Source organism: Galendromus occidentalis, unplaced genomic scaffold, assembly GCF_000255335.2.
Source record: "Galendromus occidentalis unplaced genomic scaffold, Mocc_1.1 scf7180000077442, whole genome shotgun sequence".
Lineage (NCBI taxonomy): Eukaryota > Metazoa > Arthropoda > Arachnida > Mesostigmata > Phytoseiidae > Galendromus > Galendromus occidentalis.
Genome location: NW_003805430.1, coordinates 1,455,381 through 1,477,893, shown reverse-complemented (window position 1 = coordinate 1,477,893; position 22,513 = coordinate 1,455,381). Strand labels below are relative to the sequence as shown.

The 22,513-nt window shown below is 52.7% G+C and overlaps 1 protein-coding gene across 1 annotated transcript; it reads right to left on the bottom strand.

Annotated features, from left to right (window-relative positions):
- Positions 1-2,194: 2,194 nt before the first annotated feature.
- Positions 2,195-10,463, bottom strand: LOC100904660 (nose resistant to fluoxetine protein 6). Its single transcript, XM_018639538.2, has 5 exons — positions 10,238-10,463; positions 4,528-4,712; positions 4,191-4,302; positions 3,074-4,052; positions 2,195-2,957 (listed from the first exon to the last, which is right to left on the bottom strand). The coding sequence occupies exons 1-5, from the start codon at positions 10,461-10,463 to the stop codon at positions 2,378-2,380; spliced, it is 2,082 nt and encodes a 693-aa protein (XP_018495054.2). The 3' UTR covers positions 2,195-2,377.
- Positions 10,464-22,513: the final 12,050 nt, after the last annotated feature.

Genomic DNA, 22,513 nt, shown 5'->3' with positions numbered 1-22,513 from the left:
GGCGGTCGAAACGAAGAGCCTATCCCGCACCCTCAAGGAGGGGGCGGCCCTGAAGGGTGGAAGACATTATTTCATGCAGTTCTCTAGGAGTTTTTTCCCTACATTCGTCGTAGCTCGAAGACGGTGCTGGGGGGTTGCGATTCACGCACATCATATCCCGGGAGCTTCACACGCTCGGCAATTCGTGCTGATTCTGTCAACAGGAGCTCAGACGGTGCCTATCGAGTTGAACGGAGGGGTCTTTACGACATATCGTGGAGGAAGCTTTCCGCCGCGAAGGATCGGATTGATGGAATCCCTATTTGTCACTCGTGATTCTCATGAGACAGTAAATGTCGATAAACACAATCGAACTGCGAATCTGCGGAATCACCGTTCAATATCGATGCCTCATATATATATATAAGTTCGAGTGGAATCGCAAAGCACCACGATCGGCTATCATGGAGGTCATATCTACTCACGGAGAAAAGTTCGGAAATCTAGGTTCCTGTGGAAGAAACAGCTGTGTAATCATCATGAGCGTCCCGTGTTCAGCTCTCGCATGGCGTCGAGGAAGACAACCAACTTTATTTCCAAGACTCCGTGGCCGAGAGGTCTCGAGCTCCCCGGATACCTGAGAAGTCTGGAGGACGTAGAGCGTAGAGGTTCTCGTATGAGCGCATCTGATGCCTTGCACTTCGGTTTCGCCTTGATTGTCTGGAAGTCCCCTGTTCTGACGCCGATGTCGCCCATTACTAAATCCACGGCAGGCAGATCGGGATCGGTTTGCGCCGGGCGGATGATTATTGTCGTCGACGACATCATCTGGGGAGATTTCGAGACTCTAGCGGAAACAACAAGGAGGACGAGCGAATCGTAGGCGCCCCGGGGCTCTCCGCGTAGCTATTGAGCGGTCGAGATATGGTTTCGCTCCGACTCTTCAACGGGGGACGTTTTGAGGGAGGCTCCATGAGTTTGCGACGTGATAGGCCAAGCATGCGTGATTGCTTCGGGGGAACGAGGTAGCTCTTGCTTGTATCATGCTGCGCGGCGTTGGATTCGGGAAATCTTTTCGGGCTCCAACGCTCGTTCCTGACTGCGATATGCTCCAGTTTCGCAGCCGTGCCCCAGGGATCCGCTGAATTCCAGCGCGCCCTACCTATCCTATACCCCGATCGAGATTTCTTTGTCGCCGTAAGGAGCAACAGGCTACGACGCGGCCTTATCGTCCGGGCGAAAGCTTTTGCCCCAAGGGAGACGATTGATCATAGTAATCGTATATCGGGAAAGCATAGCCGTGCCTTCATTCACAATAAAGTATGTGTTCAGACCAGAGCTCGTCGTTATTGGCGCGGTATGCTTACCCGCGAGACCCTCATGGATATAAAGGTATTGAATCGACTTGAATTGAATTGAACGAGAGGGACAATTTCCGACCGGGTAGTTTCAGGAAGTACTAAATCGTAACTCCAGAATGAGAGAGGATAGTTTATAATCGAAGATTTTGACCGCATATTCATGCAAAAGACAGTGCAGCTCCATTCTGTAGGTGCGTTTTCTTTATTTTATCTCACGAAACTCGATTCGCTCCAGCTCTGTTCTTAATTTTTAATGCAAAAATTGTGAGGTTCTGAGACGAATGTATGGCGGGAAACCTCACTGGATCTCGATTCCCCACCCGACAATGATGGAATCGATTGACGGCAGTGTAATTGCAAAATCACGAACTAGTTTTTGGTACGGTTTTGCATAGTTGAATCGATGCTATCGGGAGTAAGCATTCCGGAGCAGATCATCATCGTACCAATCCGCTGTATCGAGTTGAAAGTATGATTTCCAAACGTTCTTGCATTTGGCACGAGTCAGTCGTCGTCAATAAAGCCTTTGGTAATAGAAAATACACCTGAGCAGCGATCGACATTGCAAATGTCACGCCTCAGATCTTCAGAGGTAGCTTCGGGACATTCCGCGTGAAAGTATGACGCCTCACTCGCTGAGAAAACAATCTCACGTAATGGGAACATTTTCGCATATCAACAACAATCACTCGACTTTCGAACAAAAATTCAGTCTATCCAACTTACTCAGAGTGAGGCAGTCATAGAGTAATAGGAACCATGTCCTCATTCAAGCTTCCATCGTTCGAAAGTATAATTCTCCAGGTCTAACTATCTACATATAGTAAGAATATGTATAAATAAGCTACTAGCTCTACTCGGCTATCACAGATAGGCGGTCTGCCTCGACGTTCCGGAATCTCAGTCAGACATCGTCTTGTTTCGTGTACGCAGACAGCGGTGGAACCCAACTCTGGGCCGGAGAACGGCGAGATCGTTTAACATCATCATCCTCTTCGCTAGCTAGGATTCAGATTGTGCCACCGGCGGCAGCGCGATCACTTCCGGTGGAAGAGGACCCGCTCGAGTCCGATCAGCGGCGCCTCGAATAGCAGCGACATGACGAATGAGAGACCGTACGTGATAACGATGTTGCCTAGAGCGAAGTAGGTGAGAAGTGAAGGCGAGTAGTCGTACACCGTTTCCCGAGATCCATAGAAGACAGCCATGATGATTGGATGAATGATGTAGGCGCTGTAGGTCAGTCTGCTGAACGGGATCAAGCCTCTGAACGAGAGCACGGAGTTCACGAAGCCCCCGTTGCCGCTTAGGCAAGCGAGCACGATCCAGCTGAGACCGATAGCCCACAACGTTCTCGAGCAAGCGCCGTACAGCGCGGCAACGGCGATCGACGGCAGCGATCGGCCGGTGTTAGGGTTCCACATCGCATACAGGACAATGAGCATTCCGAGAGTAGCTGCGATCCATCCGAGGACGACCGAACGACGACTGAAGTACAGGCGTCCGTTGCTCTGGTGGATGACGTAACCTGTCAGCATTCCGACAAGATAGGGTCCAATACGGCAATACGGCTTGATGTAGACGTTTGCCATGTAGCCGTTCATGATATCGATGGGCCTGTAACAATAAGGAACGATGAAATTAGAGATCCCGATTTTTTTTTCGTTTTCGAAGTCTGTCAGGGCTCACGAGCCAGCTTCAGCTATACGATAAGGATTGCAGAAGACACTCACACGAGGTTCGAGATGTATGGCATGGCCGGATAGTTGTTCACGGCAGTGATGATAGCGGTGGCTGCCATGGACGTGAGCCCGAGCAGGGCGATAAGGATGAGCCCGAAGAGACGGTTCTTGTACAGGACGAGCAGGATCACCGGCGAGATGATGTAGAACTGCATGTCGACGGCCGAGAACCAGGTGTGATTGAGACACATTTGAGGTGTGTTCACGAAATTGTGGAGGTACAGGGCGTTCAACCACCAGTTGCTCCGGCAGGTCGAGTCGTACATCGAGATAGCTTCGGTCCAACGAGGTCCCCCGGCTAGATACGGAAGCACGTTGGCGCAGATGCCGATCGCGACCATCATGAGGGGAGTCATGCGCCAGTACCGGTGGAGGTAGAAAGAGAGAAGGTTCAACTTTCCCGCGCATTGGTCCATCTTCGTGAACGCCACGTACACGATCAAGAGACCCGAAATGAAGAAGAACGTGTCCACGGACAATGTGCCGTTGGCGATTCCTTGGCTGATGATGTCGGCAGGGATGGCTTTCATGTCCTCGGTGTTTCTGTAGGTCACCCACTGCTGAGCGAACGAATACGAGTGGCCGAAGATGATCCATAACATGCTCCACATTCGGAGACCGTGGATGGACGAAATGCCTTCGCTGGCCTTTCCCACGTGAAGAATTTTCTTCCCGTTCGCCAGCAGAGAGAAAGACATGAGGACACGGGCGATCGTTGACTCCGAGGGTTTTTTCGGTACCACTAGGGGATCCGTCGAAGCGGACTGGGTGTGTTCGGATCGAGATTCCATGGAGCTCGCGCCACAGGTATCTCGGCTGAAGTGATAGAAACTTCCGCATAGGGCCAGGGCAACGAAGAACAGGAGGGCGCCGGACATCACGACAGCCTTCGAGTCGGAACTGAGTCGTTTGCCGGTTTCAGAGCACGAGGTGCTGACGACCGATGATCCGGATACCAAGCTCGTCAGAGCTGAGGAAGAACGAGTCTCGTTAGTCCGGGTTCGAGGTTCCCTCTCGGAGTTTCCGTCCCACGAAGTGGAGGATATCGATCTCATCATCAGAGCGATATCCGATAAGCGTCACGAGAATCCGATACATGGATACTCACTCATGGTCATGATTTCCTTGACGTCTTCGGGAGAGCAGAGCGAAGGCACACACAGACCCACGCGCGCAAATTGTGAAGCAACCGCCATCCGCATGATGTCTTTCGGTAGATGCTGGAAATTATTTCAACGCGCCATTAAAATACTGCGTACTGTAGATCGGCCCGGTAGGCCATCGACAGGCTGTCAATCGCTGACTCGATGTTTTTTATAATCGGGCTTCTCTTGCAATGTTCGATAAGAATAATCTGTTCATCGACATAATGCGTTGTCGGCATTCCAATGGGAACATGAAGACAAAAATTCAACTTCCGTGATAATCTGTAAGCTCGAACTCACCACAGATGGTTTCAACTCCGCTCCAGCGGTATTGATCGTAGCCAGGCAGTAGCTGCTGACGAACGGCGGTTGATAGTGCGATTCGAGGGGTTCGGGAACCGCTTGGATACATTCCGAGTAGTAGCCCAAAAATGAGAATCCGCCCCGGAGCACCCCGCTGTCCGGTCGTCCTGTCGCATCGAACACTGCGGAAGAAGAGGAAATCGCTTAGCATTTTTTCTCGAGCCCACGGTGTGTGTCGGATCTATTCTAGCGGGCCCGGCGACCTGATTGCGACTTTTTCTGGCCGACCTTCCGCCGAACATTCTGCTTTATTCGGTTGTCGCAAAGGAAGAGGGATAAGAATTTCCCCAAGTCACTTCGCTCGGCCTCCCGGGAAATTTTCTCGTCGGGCGTTCCCCACCAGGCGCAAGGAAGATCGGAAAAGCTCAAAGGGGTTAATGTTCTTCTTCTGAAGTCGTCTTCTCGGAGGCGCCCGCCGGTGTCTGGCGGATGGACCGAGAATCAGAGAAGCAGAAGAGAAACGAAAACTCGAAATTCGTCAGAGAAACATATCAAGTGCAGAGGGGGACCGTCGGCCGGTCTGAAATCGTAGGCTCCCCTCTGCTTCCATTCCCGCAACTACCAAGGCTACTTCTGCCCGCGATATCGAGCGCGGCTGATGATTGCCTCGGCGCGTCGAAGACTTCTGGTTAGTCAGAAGAAGATTGTCGACCGGTCGAAGACGGAAACGACGCCTGCTCCACAGCGAATTCTACGGCGGGGAACTTCCTTCGATCCATTCATGCATCCATCCGGAGCCCCGTATCAGAGCAGCCCAGTCGGCTATCGAAAGTGAGACCTGAAACTTCTCGTTGTCGGCATCGTTCGCTGAAGCCGCGATCGATGGCATCGAAGCGGCCCTTTTCCCGGTGGAGCCGTCGAAGCTCCCAACTCAATTATAATGAGTTGTTCCCCTCCCGTCTTCGTGGTCCGGATTCCGGACTAGGGCTCGAGCGGGAAACGTCGCGTCTATTCACCCGATCAGAAGCTGTAGGTGATGCCGACTCAAAGTATTCCGCGTGTCTGACTGACGGGAGCCCTCGGATCGGCGGCAGCCGCTTAACGGGTTGCCGATAGAAGAGTGAGAGTGACAAAAGACTGGAGTCAATGACCCTCTTCTCCGACAGCCGCGGACGAAGATTCTGCTGTCATCTCTTTTACTACTTGCATACATCCCTCGAATCGGAACCATTGTACGCTAACAAAAGTGTCTCTCGAAAGCCCAGCTGCGGCCCGAAGGGCGTATGGCGCGCGCGTTGATCGAGCGGGTTGGAGAACGTTCGCTGACTCGCGCCGCCCGCATTGTTTGATGTTTGCTCAAGTGTCCCGCGGTATCGGAACCGGGCGACTCTAGCTCCGGCCTAGAATATCATTGTCGATGCTTAAGCCCAGCAGCGTTTGCGACGACGCGACGGACCAACTCCATTGTTGCGCCGCCACCGTCATTCTTCGAAGGGCTTTCTGGTCGAACCCCATCCCGAGCCGGGTAGTTCGTCGCCTCGCGACAAGCTAGACGATATCGGCTTCAGACAAACTCAGACGAGCGAAACGCAGCTGAAAATGCGCTCCGACTAGAGAGCCGCTCGTGTGATTTCAGTTTTCGATTCAACTTGAACGTTTCTGGCAGATTTCAGGAAGCGATGAGAATCGCGGACAGGAAAACGATATTTTCTTGGGCCTCAGAATCTGGAGAATTCCACTCGAATACTTCGGAAGTCGCGCACGGTCGCCGAAACGATGATCATCGCGTGCAATTGACGTAATAACAACGAGTCGAGCTCTTGCGTAGCAAAATCAAGTGAAAGTAAAGCAAAGATCATTGACCGTTCTTCGGGTGTGCGCGCGCCGTGTCGCAGCCAGGTAGGAGGTATATCTATCGATATATCTACATAGCCGTTGTGTTAACATGAAATTCGCTTTCTAGACAGTGACCGCGAGACGTTGCCGTCCGGTATGACTGTCGGAACGCACGAATATTTTTCTAAGCCACGTGAAGCCATCGATCGCCAGGATGTGTGTCTGACCGACCACCGAAGAATTCAACTCGCTCAGCCGAAAGTCACGTCAGATCCCTACCGTGACGCCGGCGCGATCGAGTTTATGGGCAATGTGTAGAAACTTCCATGTATTCCGCGCATGTTGTACGGCCAGACCCGTTTCAGATGCTGGAATCAGTGTCGGTGGTCCATCCGCTCCCTCGTTCATCTGTCCGTATGTGTGTGTGTGAGTGCCTGATGTGTGTTGTCCCATATCAGCGAAGCAGACCGGCAGAAGAACAAGGTGACTGCTCCATATTCGTCGGAGGATAAAGCGGCAGCTACGACGACTTCGGTAGTAGTTGTAGTAGCAGCGGCAGCAGTAGCAGCGGACTGTGTTACTGACCAACTGACAGAATTTTCAAGGAAAGGCTATTTCTAGCGTGGCCGTCAAACAAGCCCGGGAAGATTGTGGCCGCTTCGGTTACTCCCATTACCATCGCAGCAGCAGGGACAAGCGACTGACAATCGTCACTCACTCAGTCTCTCAACAATCAGCTGCGCTCATTTTCTGCACGACCCGACGAAAAATTTGACGCTCGTTCGCCATTGACTCCGGTCGGAGTAGATTTCGGTCGCTCGATGAAAGTGAACGTGGAGAAAGTCGCGCACCCCTTTGTTTCGGGCCCCCGCTGCGCCAGACGCTTTCCAGCTCCGTCGTCTCGGTAGGAAAACTTCTGATCGGACCACCACGAAACCAGGATTTACGGAATCACGAGGTCTAACCAATGCCTTTTAACTATAAAAGATAGCCGTACCCACGTCCGACGGTCGGCGTAGCTCCGTTAACCGGTGGAAGAACGCGTGCAGAAAAAAAAAGCCGGTAGTTGTAATGAACGACGAGCGAGCTACGAGTGAATGGTTCGCTTTCTATTAGATGGGATGGATTGATGGGAATCGGCGGCAACGCGCGCCGCCGCGACAGAAAGGCGAGAGGAGCAGAAGTCGGCGAAGATTTTCTGTCGTCAACACCGCCGTCGGTTTTAGTCGGTTCTTTGCTCCCGGAAGAGGAATCATCCGATCCGAAATTTAGAACAATCCATTTCTGGAGTCAGTGACCGAACCGGGAAGGAGTGAGGCGGCGGCGGCGGGCGTCTGGACGGACGAAGTGGGCTCGAGAAGCCCAATGGTGGCAAGCAGAACTGCCCGCGAACCAACTACTTCTAGTCAGACGTCGACGAGCCAACGAAAGTTGTCTGATACCTGGCTTGCCAACCGACACAGAAACCCACTGCCTCACTGACAGACCGACCGGTCGAAATGGCGGCTGCTGGCAACGACGGACGAAACCGACTGACTGACAGACGGATGGACACACGTTCGGACGGATTCCACGCCTTTTTCCACGGTCGGTACAAAAGCTGAAAGTTCTGTCGGCGAGTGTTCTTGTAGCTTGTGCCGAATGCAATGGAACTGTGCCAAATAAGTGAAAGCGGCACAAATCTTTCATTCTCTGTGATGCCGGTATCTGCCCCTCCTAAGGCATTGACACCGCGCCGCGACCGCTTGCCGGCTCCCAGCAAGGGAATCACGCGAAAGCGTCACACCGTGGCACACGTATCCTGTTACTTCCCCATACAGTGGACAGCTTTATCGGCTAAGAGAAGTATTACCGGCGGCCTCAGTCACGCGTTTACGAAAGCATTGTTTAGATTTCCCTAATCTGTCAATTCAATGATGTCGATCACGTGTCGTATGGGCTGTCACTCGACGCAATCATCGCATAAATCGAGGCATCCGAGCGATCGGGAGGTTCCGCGCTCTCTTCCAACGTCGGCGTTGGAGAAGGATCACGCACGGGAGACACGGGCCGGCCGCTACGTCTGAAGATGGCCGCACGGGGGCCAAGTTTTCCGGCCAGAAACTGTTTCTGAGTCCGTTTCTATTTACATAACCTTGATCCCAGTGCGCCAGTTGCGGTCGAAAGCGGTGCTCGGCAGGCGTGTTCGGATGCCGCCGCCATTCGAGATAGAAAGGCTTAAGAGTTGAATCTAGTCGCAGATTTGATCCGCTCGATCGACTGTCCTACATATGGGGAAAAGTTTTCCATGGAACTCCGAGATCTTTTTGGAGCTTTCGATTCCGCCGAAAGGAGCCGAGTTAGACGCCAGAGTCGAGATCGAACGTTCGCTTGAGCCCGGTAGCTAAGACCGCACCGTCTGCGATTGATCGGATCGATGGCTCGGCTGAAACTTCTAAATGGCTTTTTGGCGGAACGAACTGACGATTGTTCGAAGCAATCGGTCGAGTCATTGCTCGAAAACCGGGATCGATTAGAGCTGCTGCGGGACATGTTGCGCGTGGGGTTTGAACCCTAGAACGGCAAGCGGCAGCATGCGAAGCGGAAGGTCGTTTCCAGCGATCGGTCGATGACCGCTAGCCGCTGAAAAAGCCACTGCTGGTTTCGCCGCCGTCGCGTTTTTTGTCTCATTCGATTAAGAATGCCTAAGACCACTAATTCTCGTGACACATATACTCCGTGCTGGAGTACTGATTACGGACTGCTGGTTCGAGTTAAGCGGGTCGGGCAAACGCGAATATTCGCGGTCTAGCCTCGTTCCGAACTCAGTTGTCGGGGCTCCAGCTGATCGAGGGATCGCGCGTCGACTGCAAGGGGCTCGGACGAGGGATAGCGTTCACGGAATCGTCAGCTCATCGCGTGGACTCGCGAAAGCCCCATCCACTTGGGATCGAGTCACAGCAAGGACGTTCGAGCGAGAGAGGCACTGTGGGAGTTAATCGCGTTCCCTTAGCGCTCCGAGTCAGCCGGAGCGATTGCGTTGCGTTCGTAACGAAACCGAAAGTGAAATGTTCACGGAGCCAGCCGAGGAGCAAATGACCGAATCAGCGAGAGGGCAAACGACCAGTTCTTCGGAGTTCATCCTAGCCGGTCGAGAATCGACTTCTGTGTCTGGAACGGCTGTCATTCCTCCCGCTGGCTATCTTGAAGACGTTGCCGATCAAGACGGCGAGTCTGCACTGCGAGGAACTCGTAGTCGAACGTCTTTTCGTACAGCTTTCAAGTGACGGGCGCTTCGCCAGGTCCAAAGGACCGTTAGAAGCCGTGCAAGAAATATAGCCTTGCCAGGTCAACGACCCCGAGGCAGCGAATTTACTTGTTGCGGGACTGTTCCTCGCTTTTACGCGTGCTCGTCTGCGATCATGATCGCGCTGTCGAAGATGATGTAGACGACACGAGGTTTACGAACCAATACTACCGCCGCCGACGTCACAAAGGTAGTCGCCGAGGTTTCCCGGTCTTAGAGCATGCCGACACTTTCTAAGTCGAGGATTCAGGATCACCCAGAGCCACACGATACTACTCGAGAAATTTACGCACTTCAACAGAACAATCGGATCGATGCGCCTGTTGTCGACGCGACCTCGGAACTCCTTTTCTGGTGAGCCGATCACGTCACGCAAGCGCCACGCTCATTCCAAAGGAGCGTGAGGTACGCGCTGGCACGCGCGAATCCTCCCCCAAGAAAAATCTTCCGATCGAGAGCCCTCTCCCAGGATTGGGCAGAGTACAATTTTTTCCCACAGATCCTAAGAATAATTGTGGCCGTTTCTGAAGTTGACCTCGAGTTTTCGGCGACTCCCACATCCAAAATCAAAGGTTGTAGACTCACTTTTCATTGCCCAAAGCTCTTCAAGATCGAGGTTGATGAGGTACTGCCTTGTTGCGTTTACGCAGATGTGGGAGACATTCGAATGGGGACCGAGTGCATCGACGTCGAGGACTCGTTCCAGAGATGAGCTGATTTTGTTGGTGAAGTCGGACCAAGGGTTGTAGCTCGCCGCATTTGTAGGTGCTGTTGCGGCCGACAGTACTCCTAACGTTAGCAACCAGTACATGATGATGTTGAAGTGTCAACTTGAATGAGTGAGTGACAACAGTTTGACAACGGAATGTTGACTCGATAGCTCGTGATAGACGGTCGACACCAATGGTTTCGACCGCGTTTGCAAAGACGCACGTCGTACAATCCACAGTGTAAACTCAGCTGTGGTTTTCTAGCAAGAATCGACTACTTACTAATTTATATATGTTTTGAGTATGGGCGGTCTCCAGCGCGCTTTGGGCGAGGAGATCGCACTATTCTCTCCTTGTGGCGAGGGCTCCATGAGAGGGATGCGCCATAATGCGATACTGGGAGTGTTTCTTTCAGAATTGGTTCACGACACAGAGAACTGCCGCCGGTGGTCGCATAACGCTTCGACCATGTGCTTTCTCCATATAGAGCGTAAATTAGACCTTTTCACTAATCAGTATTACCGAAGACGTCGAACGTAACGAGAGCCGCTCGACGATGCGCATTCCCTTCCCATCGACACCGTCCCTGCAATTTATTCAGTCCCATAGTCGAACCCTAATCGTTGGTCGTGGTTGCACCTAGACACCTGTGACGCTTTCGGTGGGGGGCGCAGAGCCGGGCATGGGCCTGAGCGATTTTCTACGTTCTCGAGAAGATTCGGCGGGTTGGTACGAATTCCTGAGAACGACAGGACCTAGACGAGTCGAAATAGAACTCCGGGAACCGACCAGAGCTGCACATACGGTCAGGTACGGTTCCGCGCTCTACTCTCAAGAAGGCGAATCCGCAAGCTGAGCAGCGGTCATACTATATGAATTATATCCGACCGTGCTTTCGGATTCGCTTCGTCGATATGGAGTCGTAGTCCAAATTTGCGTCCGCAAGGCGCCAAAATGGGACGAAGTTCAAGCCAGCTGGGGTCAGTCGTCAGCAGATGCAGAAGAGCAGTCGATGTGGATCTGAAGTGGCCATTAAGCTTCCTTAGAACAATTCTCCCTATCAATAGAAGGAGGTTCAACACCGTGGAAACATGGAAAGTTAGTGTGTCAGGCGCCGAACGGTTCTGATCGGTGGACGCGATTTATTTCACTGGGATTGGCAGCGGGTCTGACGTCGCACAGGAATCCCCCGCAGCTTTTCCTCCGTATGCTACCCTTGATTCCTTGTTTGAGAAGCCGATATCCCGAGGGCTCCTTGGTCGAAGCCGCGAGACCGAGCACTGAAGCGAGTATCGGAGTCCTCAGCTTGGGGCAGGATACCGAGATCGGTGCACATGAGGGCATGCGAGTATTTTCTGAAGATATTTAGCCCTGGGGCTGATTGGATGTTTCCCATCGCGCTGCCCAAGGGAGAGTTTCTAGACGTCACCACCATGAATGATGCAAAGATGCGCGTATCGCGTCGAGAGTGTGAATCGAGTAAACGCAGGTCATTGACTGGATTCCGGGGATTTGTCGTAGCCATTGTCGGCCTCGATAAAGAACAGTCCACTCGATCCGGTGTCCTTTTGATACCTTTATGCTCGAATGGCTCAACAGAATGGAGTGCTTGACGTAGTGATTGCCCGCTCCACACCGTCTCTAAAAACCGTCTCCCTAAACCGGCCGGGAGCTATCACGCAGCCCGGGCTACGACGATGCCCGGGCCACGGAGAAGGCTCATTCTCCCATCAGTAACATTGTTAGAACGATATTGGTACTCGCAATCCTACATAATCATATATCATCCAAAGTCATATTAAAAGCGCTCGTTGGAGGCTAGGAATCGAGGGCTACGGGAGGAGAAATAAGCCGAATATTTCGAAGGACCCTCCGGAGAGGGGTTCGAGTTCCCGTGCATCTATAGATCAGGGTCCCGGTACTGCCTTTGATGGTTTTCCATGATCCTACAGGAACAGTAACGAATTACGGGGGGATTTCCCATCGATCGATCATCGTTTCTTGCATGATTTTCAAGACGGGAGAAGCTCGACCGACGCCGGCGGTTTTGTCCAATTACTTCACAGAGTTTCCTGACATCAGCCCTATGAAATATGGACAACCCAGCTGAATGAGGTCGGAGATCGAACTCCCCATCGCGCATTGCTTCATGAGTGGTGAATACCTCGCCGGCGGTCCCGTCTCCAAGCTCAATCCTGAATATTAACTCGACAGCATTATTCTGCTGGGACGGGATTACATCCGGAGCGATGGCAGTCGGTGCAGAGGAATTGACGTCCAAGTGAATTTCATCTCAGAATACCCTCGGATTAAGCTCTGCCCTATGACGAAATGTTCGTCCCCTAAGTCAGCGCTTGGAAAGTTCTTTGAACTCCGGAGACCCCTGTCCATTCGTACGGTGAATCTCATTCCCACATCGATTACAAGGTTTCAGACTTCGGGTCCGATAGGTCAGTACGAGGATCCGTAGGAATTCGACCCATTCGCTGGAAACGAAGGAGACAGCTGCGCTATCTCAGCGGAAAAGCGACGAAAAATCATAAACCTCGTCTGGAATCTCGGAAGAGTTACTCCTCCTCGCTAGAGGTCATTCTACCCTGATACTCAGACAACATCTGGAAGAAAGAGGGGTTCCACGAGCGCGTGAGAGTCTGCGTACGGGCGTTCACAGGTGTCTGTGGTGGCCGGTGTCTACTCGGCGCTTCTGGAGATCGATGTTTCATCTATCGGATCAGACTTCCCAGCTCCGAAGGTTCGCCTGAAGAAAAGGTCTAATGTTTGAGCGGAGCAGACACAAGCAGAATCCTTGGCCGAATGGGCTGACCTACTTCGAGCCGACATCTAAGAGAAGCTACAGGTCGACACTGCAGGTTTTTTTTGGGGGGAGCGCGCAGTGCTGGATTGAGCGTCTGCTGAAAAAAAAGTGGGTCAGACGTGGGGCGATGTCTGGGAACATAGCCTCTCGTGTTTATGTTATAGCAGTTGGTGGGCTGCCGACAAGTTCAAAAACACGTCGGCTCGTACCCCGCGATTGGCAAACGCGTCAGCCGTAACTCAAACCACTCTTGAGATGGTAGAGCCCCCAGACAAGCGGTGGCGGCGGCGGCTAACCAACTGAGCGCTATTCTAATAACGAGCGACGGCGGCGTCCCACGATCCGTCTGGCGCGGAGGAGGCCACTGTTCGTGTGCTCGTGACATCCGGAGAGACTGTCGCTGTGCGGAGCCGCCAAGAAAGAATTCAACACAATTCAGTACAAAGAATCAATGAAGATTTCAAGGCCACCGGCGGGCATGTGCGCTCCGCTCTGGTCAAGCTTATCGGAAAAAGCCTCGCTCGCATTCCTTCGGAGCTCATCCACCCCGATGTCCGACCAGAGGACCTTCCGTCCGTCCACCCATCCATTCATTCTTCGATTCGAATGCGCGGACCAAGTTTCGAGGGGGGGATCTAAAGTGACGGCGGTTGCTCGTTGTCGTCATACCGCGTCGAGCGGTCAAGGTCTTCATCGGAGTTCAGTTGTCGAACTTTCTCTAGCTCAAGGACTAGCGATCGCAGGTGACGCGAACCCACGACAGCGGTGCCTGCCTCTACCGCGAATGGAGACCAGCCGTAGAGAGTGACAGCATTCCGGCCGAGCTCTCGAAGACCTTGAACTCTTCCTCGATCCGTCGACCGTCTATTCGATAAAACTCTAGGCGGGAATCTTTCCAAAACGCCACGCGTTCTCGAGACGCGTGACCCGTTGAGGCAAAGCCCCCGACAGAGCCGTCGATCCTTCCAGAAAGATTCTTTCAGACTCGCTCGACACGCACGCGACGCCGGTTAACTCAATCGTCACTCCGTTCGCTGGACGCCAGCGGCGATCTCTCGCTCAAAAAGGCAGCGCCCAAGACACGTTCAACCTTGACCTCAAGCATTACGCACCTAGACGTAAGATTGTTTTCCTTCGCTCACGTTACTTGAATCGTCCTCTGACGACACGAGTCTTGACAGTACATCGGACGTAATAGGCATCGGCCCAATGATGGACTCGGATCCCGAGCCCTTGGGACAGTCCAATACTTTCCGCGAATCTTCTGGGAAACAACTTCCAGGAGAACTGAATGGGGGCGTGTTCCGAGAAAGTTCAGGTTCCCGAGCGCGGCCTTGACGGGAACATCGGGCTCTCGTCTTTATTTCTTGTCTGAGCTGCCCACGAATCCACCCTTGTGCCGATTTCATCCATTCTCGAAGACCTACGAGCTGGACCATCGCCCGCCGAGCACGGGGGGCCCTGGCCGAAAGATGACCGGAGTCCGGTCAGACAGAGTGACCTCTAGCTCAGACACCAGTTGCTTGCGTAACAGAACTCCAGCATTAGGGGTGAACCCAGCCGGTGAGGGTGCTAGGTCGAAGTAGGTCATTCGCATGCGACATACACAAATGCTACTCGAACGAATATTCGTCTGGAAATTTCCGAACACGAAGACCACAGCGGTCCACCAAAGAACACGAAGACCTCAGCGGCGGTGAGCCGACAACTTGTCGTAGATTGGCGTTCCACTCAAAGCTCAACGATGGATTAATATTCTCGCGGCAACGCTGGAGGCGATCATGCTTCTCGGAGAGCGGAGCACGGAGGCAAGCGATCGAGGATGGCGAACGTCGTCGTTATTCTGGCTACCAGGTCAAGGTTGCTCGAGAGAGATCAAGTCCAACGAGCAGACGTAAACTGAGGATTCCATTGTTCGATGTGTAGCGTCTCGTTGTGCTGCATAGCGCTTCGATGTGTTTTCGAATTGTCGTAGGAAGCAACCTGCGGTATGGGTGGACTAGGGACAGGTTTAGCTGAACTCCGGAGGCCCCAGTCGTCCCCGTCGCTTGGAAGTGGGTCGAGGTCGGCATCTCGCTCGCCGGCGAGCTAGCCCGTCTTTGAACCGACTCACTTGATGGCAGATTTTGATCCTCGGTGCAGGTGATGACGACTGCGTCGCTCTACAAAGCTAGTCGCGGAACGACCATCTCATGCCTCGGTGTTGGCGACGTCGTCGGTGGCGATCAGAGATTTTCGGCGATATTTGAAGCCTCAGCTCCGTCTCCTTGACTGAAATTACCCTTCTACTGCCTGATGATGATTCCGCTGCTTCTACAAGCGTTTTGGCTGCTGCTCATGGCGACGTTGATGATGGCTATGATGACGACGCCTAACGGGTTACTGTAGCTGCTTCGACCAGCAAGTGCGCTCGGGGTGGTTTCTTCTACCGGGTCTACAGTAACTGGGCGAGTGACTATCGCGGCGAAGCGAGCAACCACCGATCAGACGGTGCCAGTCGGCTTCTTCCTCGCTGCTGCTGCTGCACCGGCATCCACGGTTATACGCTGTCGCTGAAAAACCAAAGCTGCAAACCCTGTTGCCTGATTTGCTCGTTGCTTGCTCGGTTACCTGTCCGTCTGTCTGACTGCCTGACTGACTGAATGGCGAAGTTCGTTGACCTCCGTCGACAGCTACAGCGATAGTATTCCACCATGATAGCATCATCATTCACTACCAGTACTTTCTACCGCCACCATGGATTCTACATCGATACAGACGGAACCGACAGAGCTCACTCTCTGGAATCGCTGCTGGGGCGATCGGTCCTCTGCCTGGTCCCGCGGCTCCCTACCCCTCTGGTCTAGCGCCCTTGAGTTTCCCCCTGCGTCCACAAAAGTTTCAGAAACTTCAGCTTCGGACGCTTCTTCCGCGTTCATATCCTCCCGGTCCGGTGTTGAAACAAGTTCCCAAAGACACATGCGAGTCAAAGATTTCTCAATGAATCAAGGGGGAGCCGCGATGACCTCTCATATCGCAGGGTTTTATATTCGGAGACATCGGAAATCGGGTAGCCTCATGATCCCATGGCCCTTCGGAATCGGTGCGGATTCGTATTCGAGCGCGAAAGAGAGTGAGAATCATCAAGAGCTTGGCTCCGACTTCAGGAAGGGAGGACATAGGAAGATAAAACTGCGGTTACCGATTGATAGGCTCTTCGCAAACGTCGCGTCGGGTTCTTGCTCGTCGAATCGGGAGGCTGAGGGCAGGTTTTTTCACGATGACTCGACCCGGAGTCTGGCGAATCGGGACTCGAATCGATTGGAGCTCTGAGTGAATACAGCTCAAAAGATGCGATTCGGTTCCGACCTTGAACTGATTTGAGTGTCGTATCAGTCTCCAACGGTCGGAACATGTAAGGTCGTGGATAAAACTTCACGCTACATGGAAATCTCCGATCGATCGAAATTTTCTACCGCCTCCTCTTACCCACCGTCGAGATCGATCGCTCGAAGGCGATGCTGGGTAGGAAGTATCGTCTCCGCGAGTTCGGATTTGAGCGGATGGGCAAGCTCAGGCTGGAGCCCACGTATAAGATCAGGCGTGAGACTCTCGAACACTGGAATAAGATGCATCAGATCAAGATTAAGCTCCAAACAAATCAATTCACGGAAGCTTCCGCATCCGGTCACTCATCCAAACAGAACTCAAATAACTTCCTGATGTTGAACTCCTCACCAGACCTATGGACAGATGTTTGTACTCGCACGCGACCCCGCCGCGGTCACCTTGGAGTCCCAGCTGATTTTCGGGTCAACCCTTGAAGACCCCCCAGCAACCTCCGCAATGAGAAGCTTCTCAAGACTCCCCGAATGATTCCTCGTTAGCTTCTTGGGTTTTGAAATTTTGAAGGAAAGCGTTCCGTTTGGTTGAACCGGAGAGCGATTTCATGCTCAATAATCAGCAAGCAAGCAAGCTAGCGAGAACCCGGAACCGTCCTCAGAGGTTGATGACCTATATTTTTTTAGTTTCAACCGTCGACGAGGGAACACTTTTGCAGCGGGGACAGGGGTTCGTTGGGGAGTCGAGGAGCTCGATTCTCGCGCCGCCGGAGGGAGAAGGAGGTGGAGATGAAGTTAGAGCAGTCGTTATAGCTGCTAGCGACAGATATTTGACCTGAGGCCGTCCCGACCTGGCGCGGTTCAACATCTGATGTTCGCATGTATTTACATCTGACGGTCCTGGCCCACGATGAGCACGCTGGCGAACTCCGGAGCACACGCTGGATAGATAGATAGATAGATGGATAGCGAGAGATAGATGGATGTCATTGGGTGAGCTATCGTTGGTGAGTTTCCTTCACGGTATCGCGAATCCAGGTATAGCCCGCCCTTCGGTCCACCCTTGAGTGGTGTCCATAGAAAAAATGCAAATCGATGTCTGGCCAAGCCCGCAGAAGTCGATTCAAGATGTTCAGAAGATCTGGATCATTTTGAGATCCGGATCGTGTTCACCTGAAGCGGCATTTTCAACCTTCAAATGACCTTTCCTTGCTTGCTTCACGTAGGCTGTGTGCCACCGCCGCCGCTGTTTCGGACTGTGTGATGACCGTGATTAGCTGTTCTATCGGCTTCGGCAGAGAAGCGAACCGACGGCACCGTGCCCAAAGGCTTTTAACCGGACACTGCGGACACCGTCAGTACTGAAGCTGCTGACCGTAGATGGTTCACCACTATTTGACGGAACAGCCTCAATCCGCATCAAAGCTCATGCAGGTGGTGGAAGCTGCGGTCCCGCGGTCGCGACAGGGCCACACCCGAAGTTCGGTCTGCTAATCGTCTTTTAGCTTTATTTCGCCATTTTTGACATCTTGTAAAAGCGATCCATATACGAAACGGCCAAACTTCCACTTGTCAGGTTCGCCACGGCTCCGGCTCCTTCTTCTCCGTCTACAGCTCATACATGGTTGATGCTCAGTCGGACCGACAGGCAGACAGTCAGACAGTCAGTCAATCGGTCGAGCGGGCGGTCGTTCAAGGGTTGACCCGATCACTGAATCGGGAATCTCCCGTACTTACTTTTGACTACGACGAGCTGTGAAAAGCACCAGGGAAGAACTATGAACTTGGTGACCTTCTTCATCAGCTCGCTTGGAGCTGTCTCGTTGTACGGAAATTTCACTCGGCGCGTTTTCTGATATCCGAGAGACCCAGTTTATCGGCAGTCTTCCTTCTCGTATGCACGAGTCGAAGCAGGTACCTGGAAGGGTCCCAATTTTTCCCCTTTTCTTTCGCCTCATGGATCATTGGAAGAGAGCCGATCCCGGACGAGCGTTTGCTCGCTTGTCTCAATTGACTGACCACTGAAACGGTGCAACATTGTGGCCTACATAATCACTTCGAACGGGTTTCTCTTTCATTTCTCGCCGGCAGACTGTGCAGGCGAATCCGTTGACTGACCGATTACTGATGAATTGAACGAGAGGGATCTATTCATTCATTTCGTTCATCTCATGCTTTCTGCTCCGGTTTCTAAGAGAGCTCCGGACGAGCAGCTGCAGTCACAACATTCACCGATTCCCGATTTACGTGATCGCTATCGAAGCACACTTCGGTCTAGATCCGTTCAGCAGATCATCGATTCAATCATCGCTCGGCAGACGGGTCCGAGCGATATGCCGCCGTACAAAAGGTCCAGTGCTCACAAACGATTTCAGTGAGGGTTCTCGCATCGACGAAGTTCCATCAGATGATGCGATGCCCTGCGAGACGTTTCTGAGTGAGGGGTTGCCCCACCGCACGTACACGTGTCTCGCACGTGTGGCCGCGGTACTGCGGAAATTGTTTAGTAACTCTGTGAATGCTTCGATCGGGGCAGCTTTTCCTCCTTCTTCTTCTTGTTAGCTGGCTCTATGCGATCGTGGCTTTGTCTAGCGAGCAATCAAGCCATCGGGTTTGTTGACTTCATTGACCGATGAAGCTTTCATAACGACGAATTGTTGTTCTAGTCTGTCGAAAGTTGGCGCGTTCGGATTGACGACTTTGTGCCGTCTGTCCGTTTGACCACGGGCTTTACGGTTGCGGCGAGGGTAACCAGTCAATCTGTCGACGGACTACAGTGTTTCGTACGTTGATTGTTTTGTGGGCAGCAAATGTTGCAGCAGGTCCTGATCGATAGGGCCGGGCCTTCTGCAGTTGCCATTGCTGCTGCTGCTGCTGCTCTCCTGCTTTCACTGTAGGGGTCGGTGCCCTGACTGCAGCAGCAGCAGCGGCGGTGGTGGTGGCGGCGGCGGCAGCGGCAACGTTTCGGACTTCCATTCCGATGCCTGCTAATGTTCGAGCCAGCGAAGAGCCATTGGAAATCAATGATGTCATCGATCAGCGAACTTTCCAAGTCAGGACCCCCGTCTGTCTGCAGGGCGCTTGTAGCTGCCGCAATTCCTGAATGCAACAGCATTCTGTGAGTGAAAACGTAGAGGGCTTCCCCCGGCCGCCAGCGATAAATCTATTTCACTCACTGCTGACGATCATGTCGACGACGGCGACGACGACGACCAGCACTGATCGGCCGCAACTTCGGCTTGCACTTTCTCTTTTACAACCGTTCACTAGCTCGCGTCACTGGCCACCGTCAGCTGCAGCGGTCAAAGTAGCGGCGGCGGCGGCGGCGCGAGTGGCCGCGCTAAATCATCATCGAGCGCCATCTTCGATGTTTCGGTGCTGGAAGCAGGCGGTTCTGGCGATAATCTGTTCGAGTACCGACTTCTGTACGGTAAGCATGTCGTCCACGGTCGCCGTCCAAGGTTCTTGGTTGACCCAAACCCTTCCCCGGCAAGCATCAGCGGCGTCGCACTCTACTTCCACACGCAGATTGAACATATCATCGCGAGGCGTACAATTGTCTTGCCTGAATGAGCTCCGGAGCATCGCGCGGACGAGTCGAGTGTCGGATGGACAGTCCTAATTGAGTAGCCTGAAGGGTCGTATTGATATGAAATGCGAATTGAACATATGCGGAAGTTCATCATGGTATTCTACTGCCAACGCGGACCGACCCCATCGGCTCTCGTGGGGTTCGGCGGATTTACCGCGATCTCATGGGCGGGCAGAATGCTGGAGGACCGCTGGAGGACCGCTGGAGGACCGAGGTCGCTGCTCGGAAGAGGCAGTTGTCTCGACCGCGAATGCATGCGCGTTCCCTTGAACTAGAGCATTGATCTGCGCGACAGCTGCGAAAGCTGCAAATTGTCATAAATGTCCTTGTTGCCGTTTTCAAGGATTTCAGATGAGGTATTCTTATGCTACTCAAAGAGCAAAAAGTCATCGTCTTCGACGCGACAGCGGTCGAAGCCTCTGCTACTGCCGTAGGACTGAAACGGGACCGTTCATCTCTCGCCTCTGATATGGTGAACTCGACAGCCGCCTGAGATCATTGACGGTAGGTATTCTGATCGAAGGAGAAAAAATATGCAATCGTCCAGGTGAAGAATACAGCGCATGTGTCGTTCCGTCTCCTTTGCCGTCATCGTGATTCTGTCTTCGCGAGCAGGACAAACCATGGCGGCCGCAACTAGCAAGGACGCATCACCTCTTTAATTCTGACCCTTTTTGGTCGTGCTGCTGCTGCTGCCATCGTTACTGCTGCTCCGCTAACACTGACACTGCCATGCATTCCACATTGAGATACTGCTGCCGAAACACTGCTTTGACGAAGTCCTTCAAACAAGTTTCGCATCCTGTTGAACCACCGTGGCTCGCACAAGGTTCAACAGCGAGCTGTTGGAACGTTTCTCGCTACTTTCCACTGATGTCTACTGTCGAATATTGAACGCGGTCGATTCAGATGCAACGCTGGCATGGAGTATTTCCCTGTCCGCACTCCCTCGAAGAGACTCGGGAAGTCATTTGACTTCGAGAGTCGGAAATCGACGAGGTAACCGCTTTAGTTTTTTTGCAGGTATGCCCATCCTGGCATTTCAAATAGTTCTGATAATGTTAATAATTTCGTTTCCGAATTCAGTATTTCGGAAAATCCCGAACAATCTTATTCTACTCAATTGGTTGCACTCTCACCGTCCGTGGCTTTTCGGTAAAGTCTGTAAGTCTACAATGACATTCGTTTGGACGTCACGTGCCGAAAAACGGGATAGCCCGCGAGGGTGAGAGCCAATAGCTCGATAATTCCGATTGGGAAGCGATTAAGCATAATTAAACTAATGTCACATTTTTTTTCACATCCTTCCAGTGATAAAGGCTGATCATGAACGAGAACAAACGCGATTCTGTGTCCTAGATTACCCTGTAGCCACCGAACGAAGGCAACACTTACCGAATGAATCTACCGCGCCTCTGGTTATCGCTCAAAAAACTTCTGGGACTGCATATCCTGCTTGGCTAAAATAGTAACTTGGAACGTCCGCGCATAGTTTCTGTATAACTCGTTGATCATTGGGTGGCTCTGTTCTGGGATCTGCTGATCCAAGCGTCGAGTTAGTATTCAGCGGAGCCTCCTGGGTGCTCGAGCCTCGGTAGTTCTACTCGCGGCTTTCGCACGGTCAAGAGGAGTTTCATTCGAACCGCATGCGATTCATCAGAATTGGGATTTGATCAGTGATCCCTTGATTAGGCAGTCAAGGATTGGTCCCTCAGTTCCGGGCCGTGGAGCTTTAATCTCAATAGTCGGGGACCGACAGGAGACGCAAACTGTTTTCCCGTTCACGCCCGAAGACTCAATAGCCTAGTGAGAGACATTAGGAGCAGAATCGTCGAATGGTCGACGACGCACTCTTCAGGTGTCGGGTGCTCGGATGCTGGAGTCGTTGCACCACGAGCAAGTTATACGCCTCAGAAAGCTCGTGACTCTTGAGGATGTCACCACCGATTCTTCGGTCCTCCTGCTGGTCGCGGGGGAATATGACCGGCCGTAGTACCCGCCTGCGTTCTCAAGCTTCGTGCCTCCGCCAAGTCGCTAGGGAGAATCCCTTCAGCGGCAACTCAAGGGTGGACTCACATATCGACTTCTACCAGTTTGGAATACTCTTCGATCCCAAATCAAAGCTCATGACCAATCTGCGTTTCGCGTCGATCCCGTCTCCCCTGTAGGCGGCGCGGCGTTCCCCCTCGGTTTTCTAGATCTCTCCCCGAAGAACGTTTCTGCTCACATCCACTTTACCTTTGCTGAAGCTACGAAGAACGACGATCGTTGTTAGTCTGAGACCTGTGATTGGAGGAGCGTCTTCGTGGCACTGAATTTAGGATTAAAGGAAAATGACTCGACGGCGGCGAGGACATGGTTCCGCTGCGGGGTTGTCTACCGGGGCCCCTAAAACTTGGAGCAGAACGGAGTAGTTCAATGCAC

Bases quoted from the DNA above. Each gene is read 5' to 3' on its own strand.
- LOC100904660 (XM_018639538.2), bottom strand. From the start codon at position 10,463: ATGTACTGGTTGCTAACGTTAGGAGTACTGTCGGCCGCAACAGCACCT. The intron at 4,053-4,190 runs GTGAGTATCCAT...GTTCTTCCTCAG, and splicing joins CAAGGAAATCATGACCATGA to CTCTGACGAGCTTGGTATCC. The intron at 2,958-3,073 runs GTGAGTGTCTTC...TTATTGTTACAG, and splicing joins CCATACATCTCGAACCTCGT to GCCCATCGATATCATGAACG.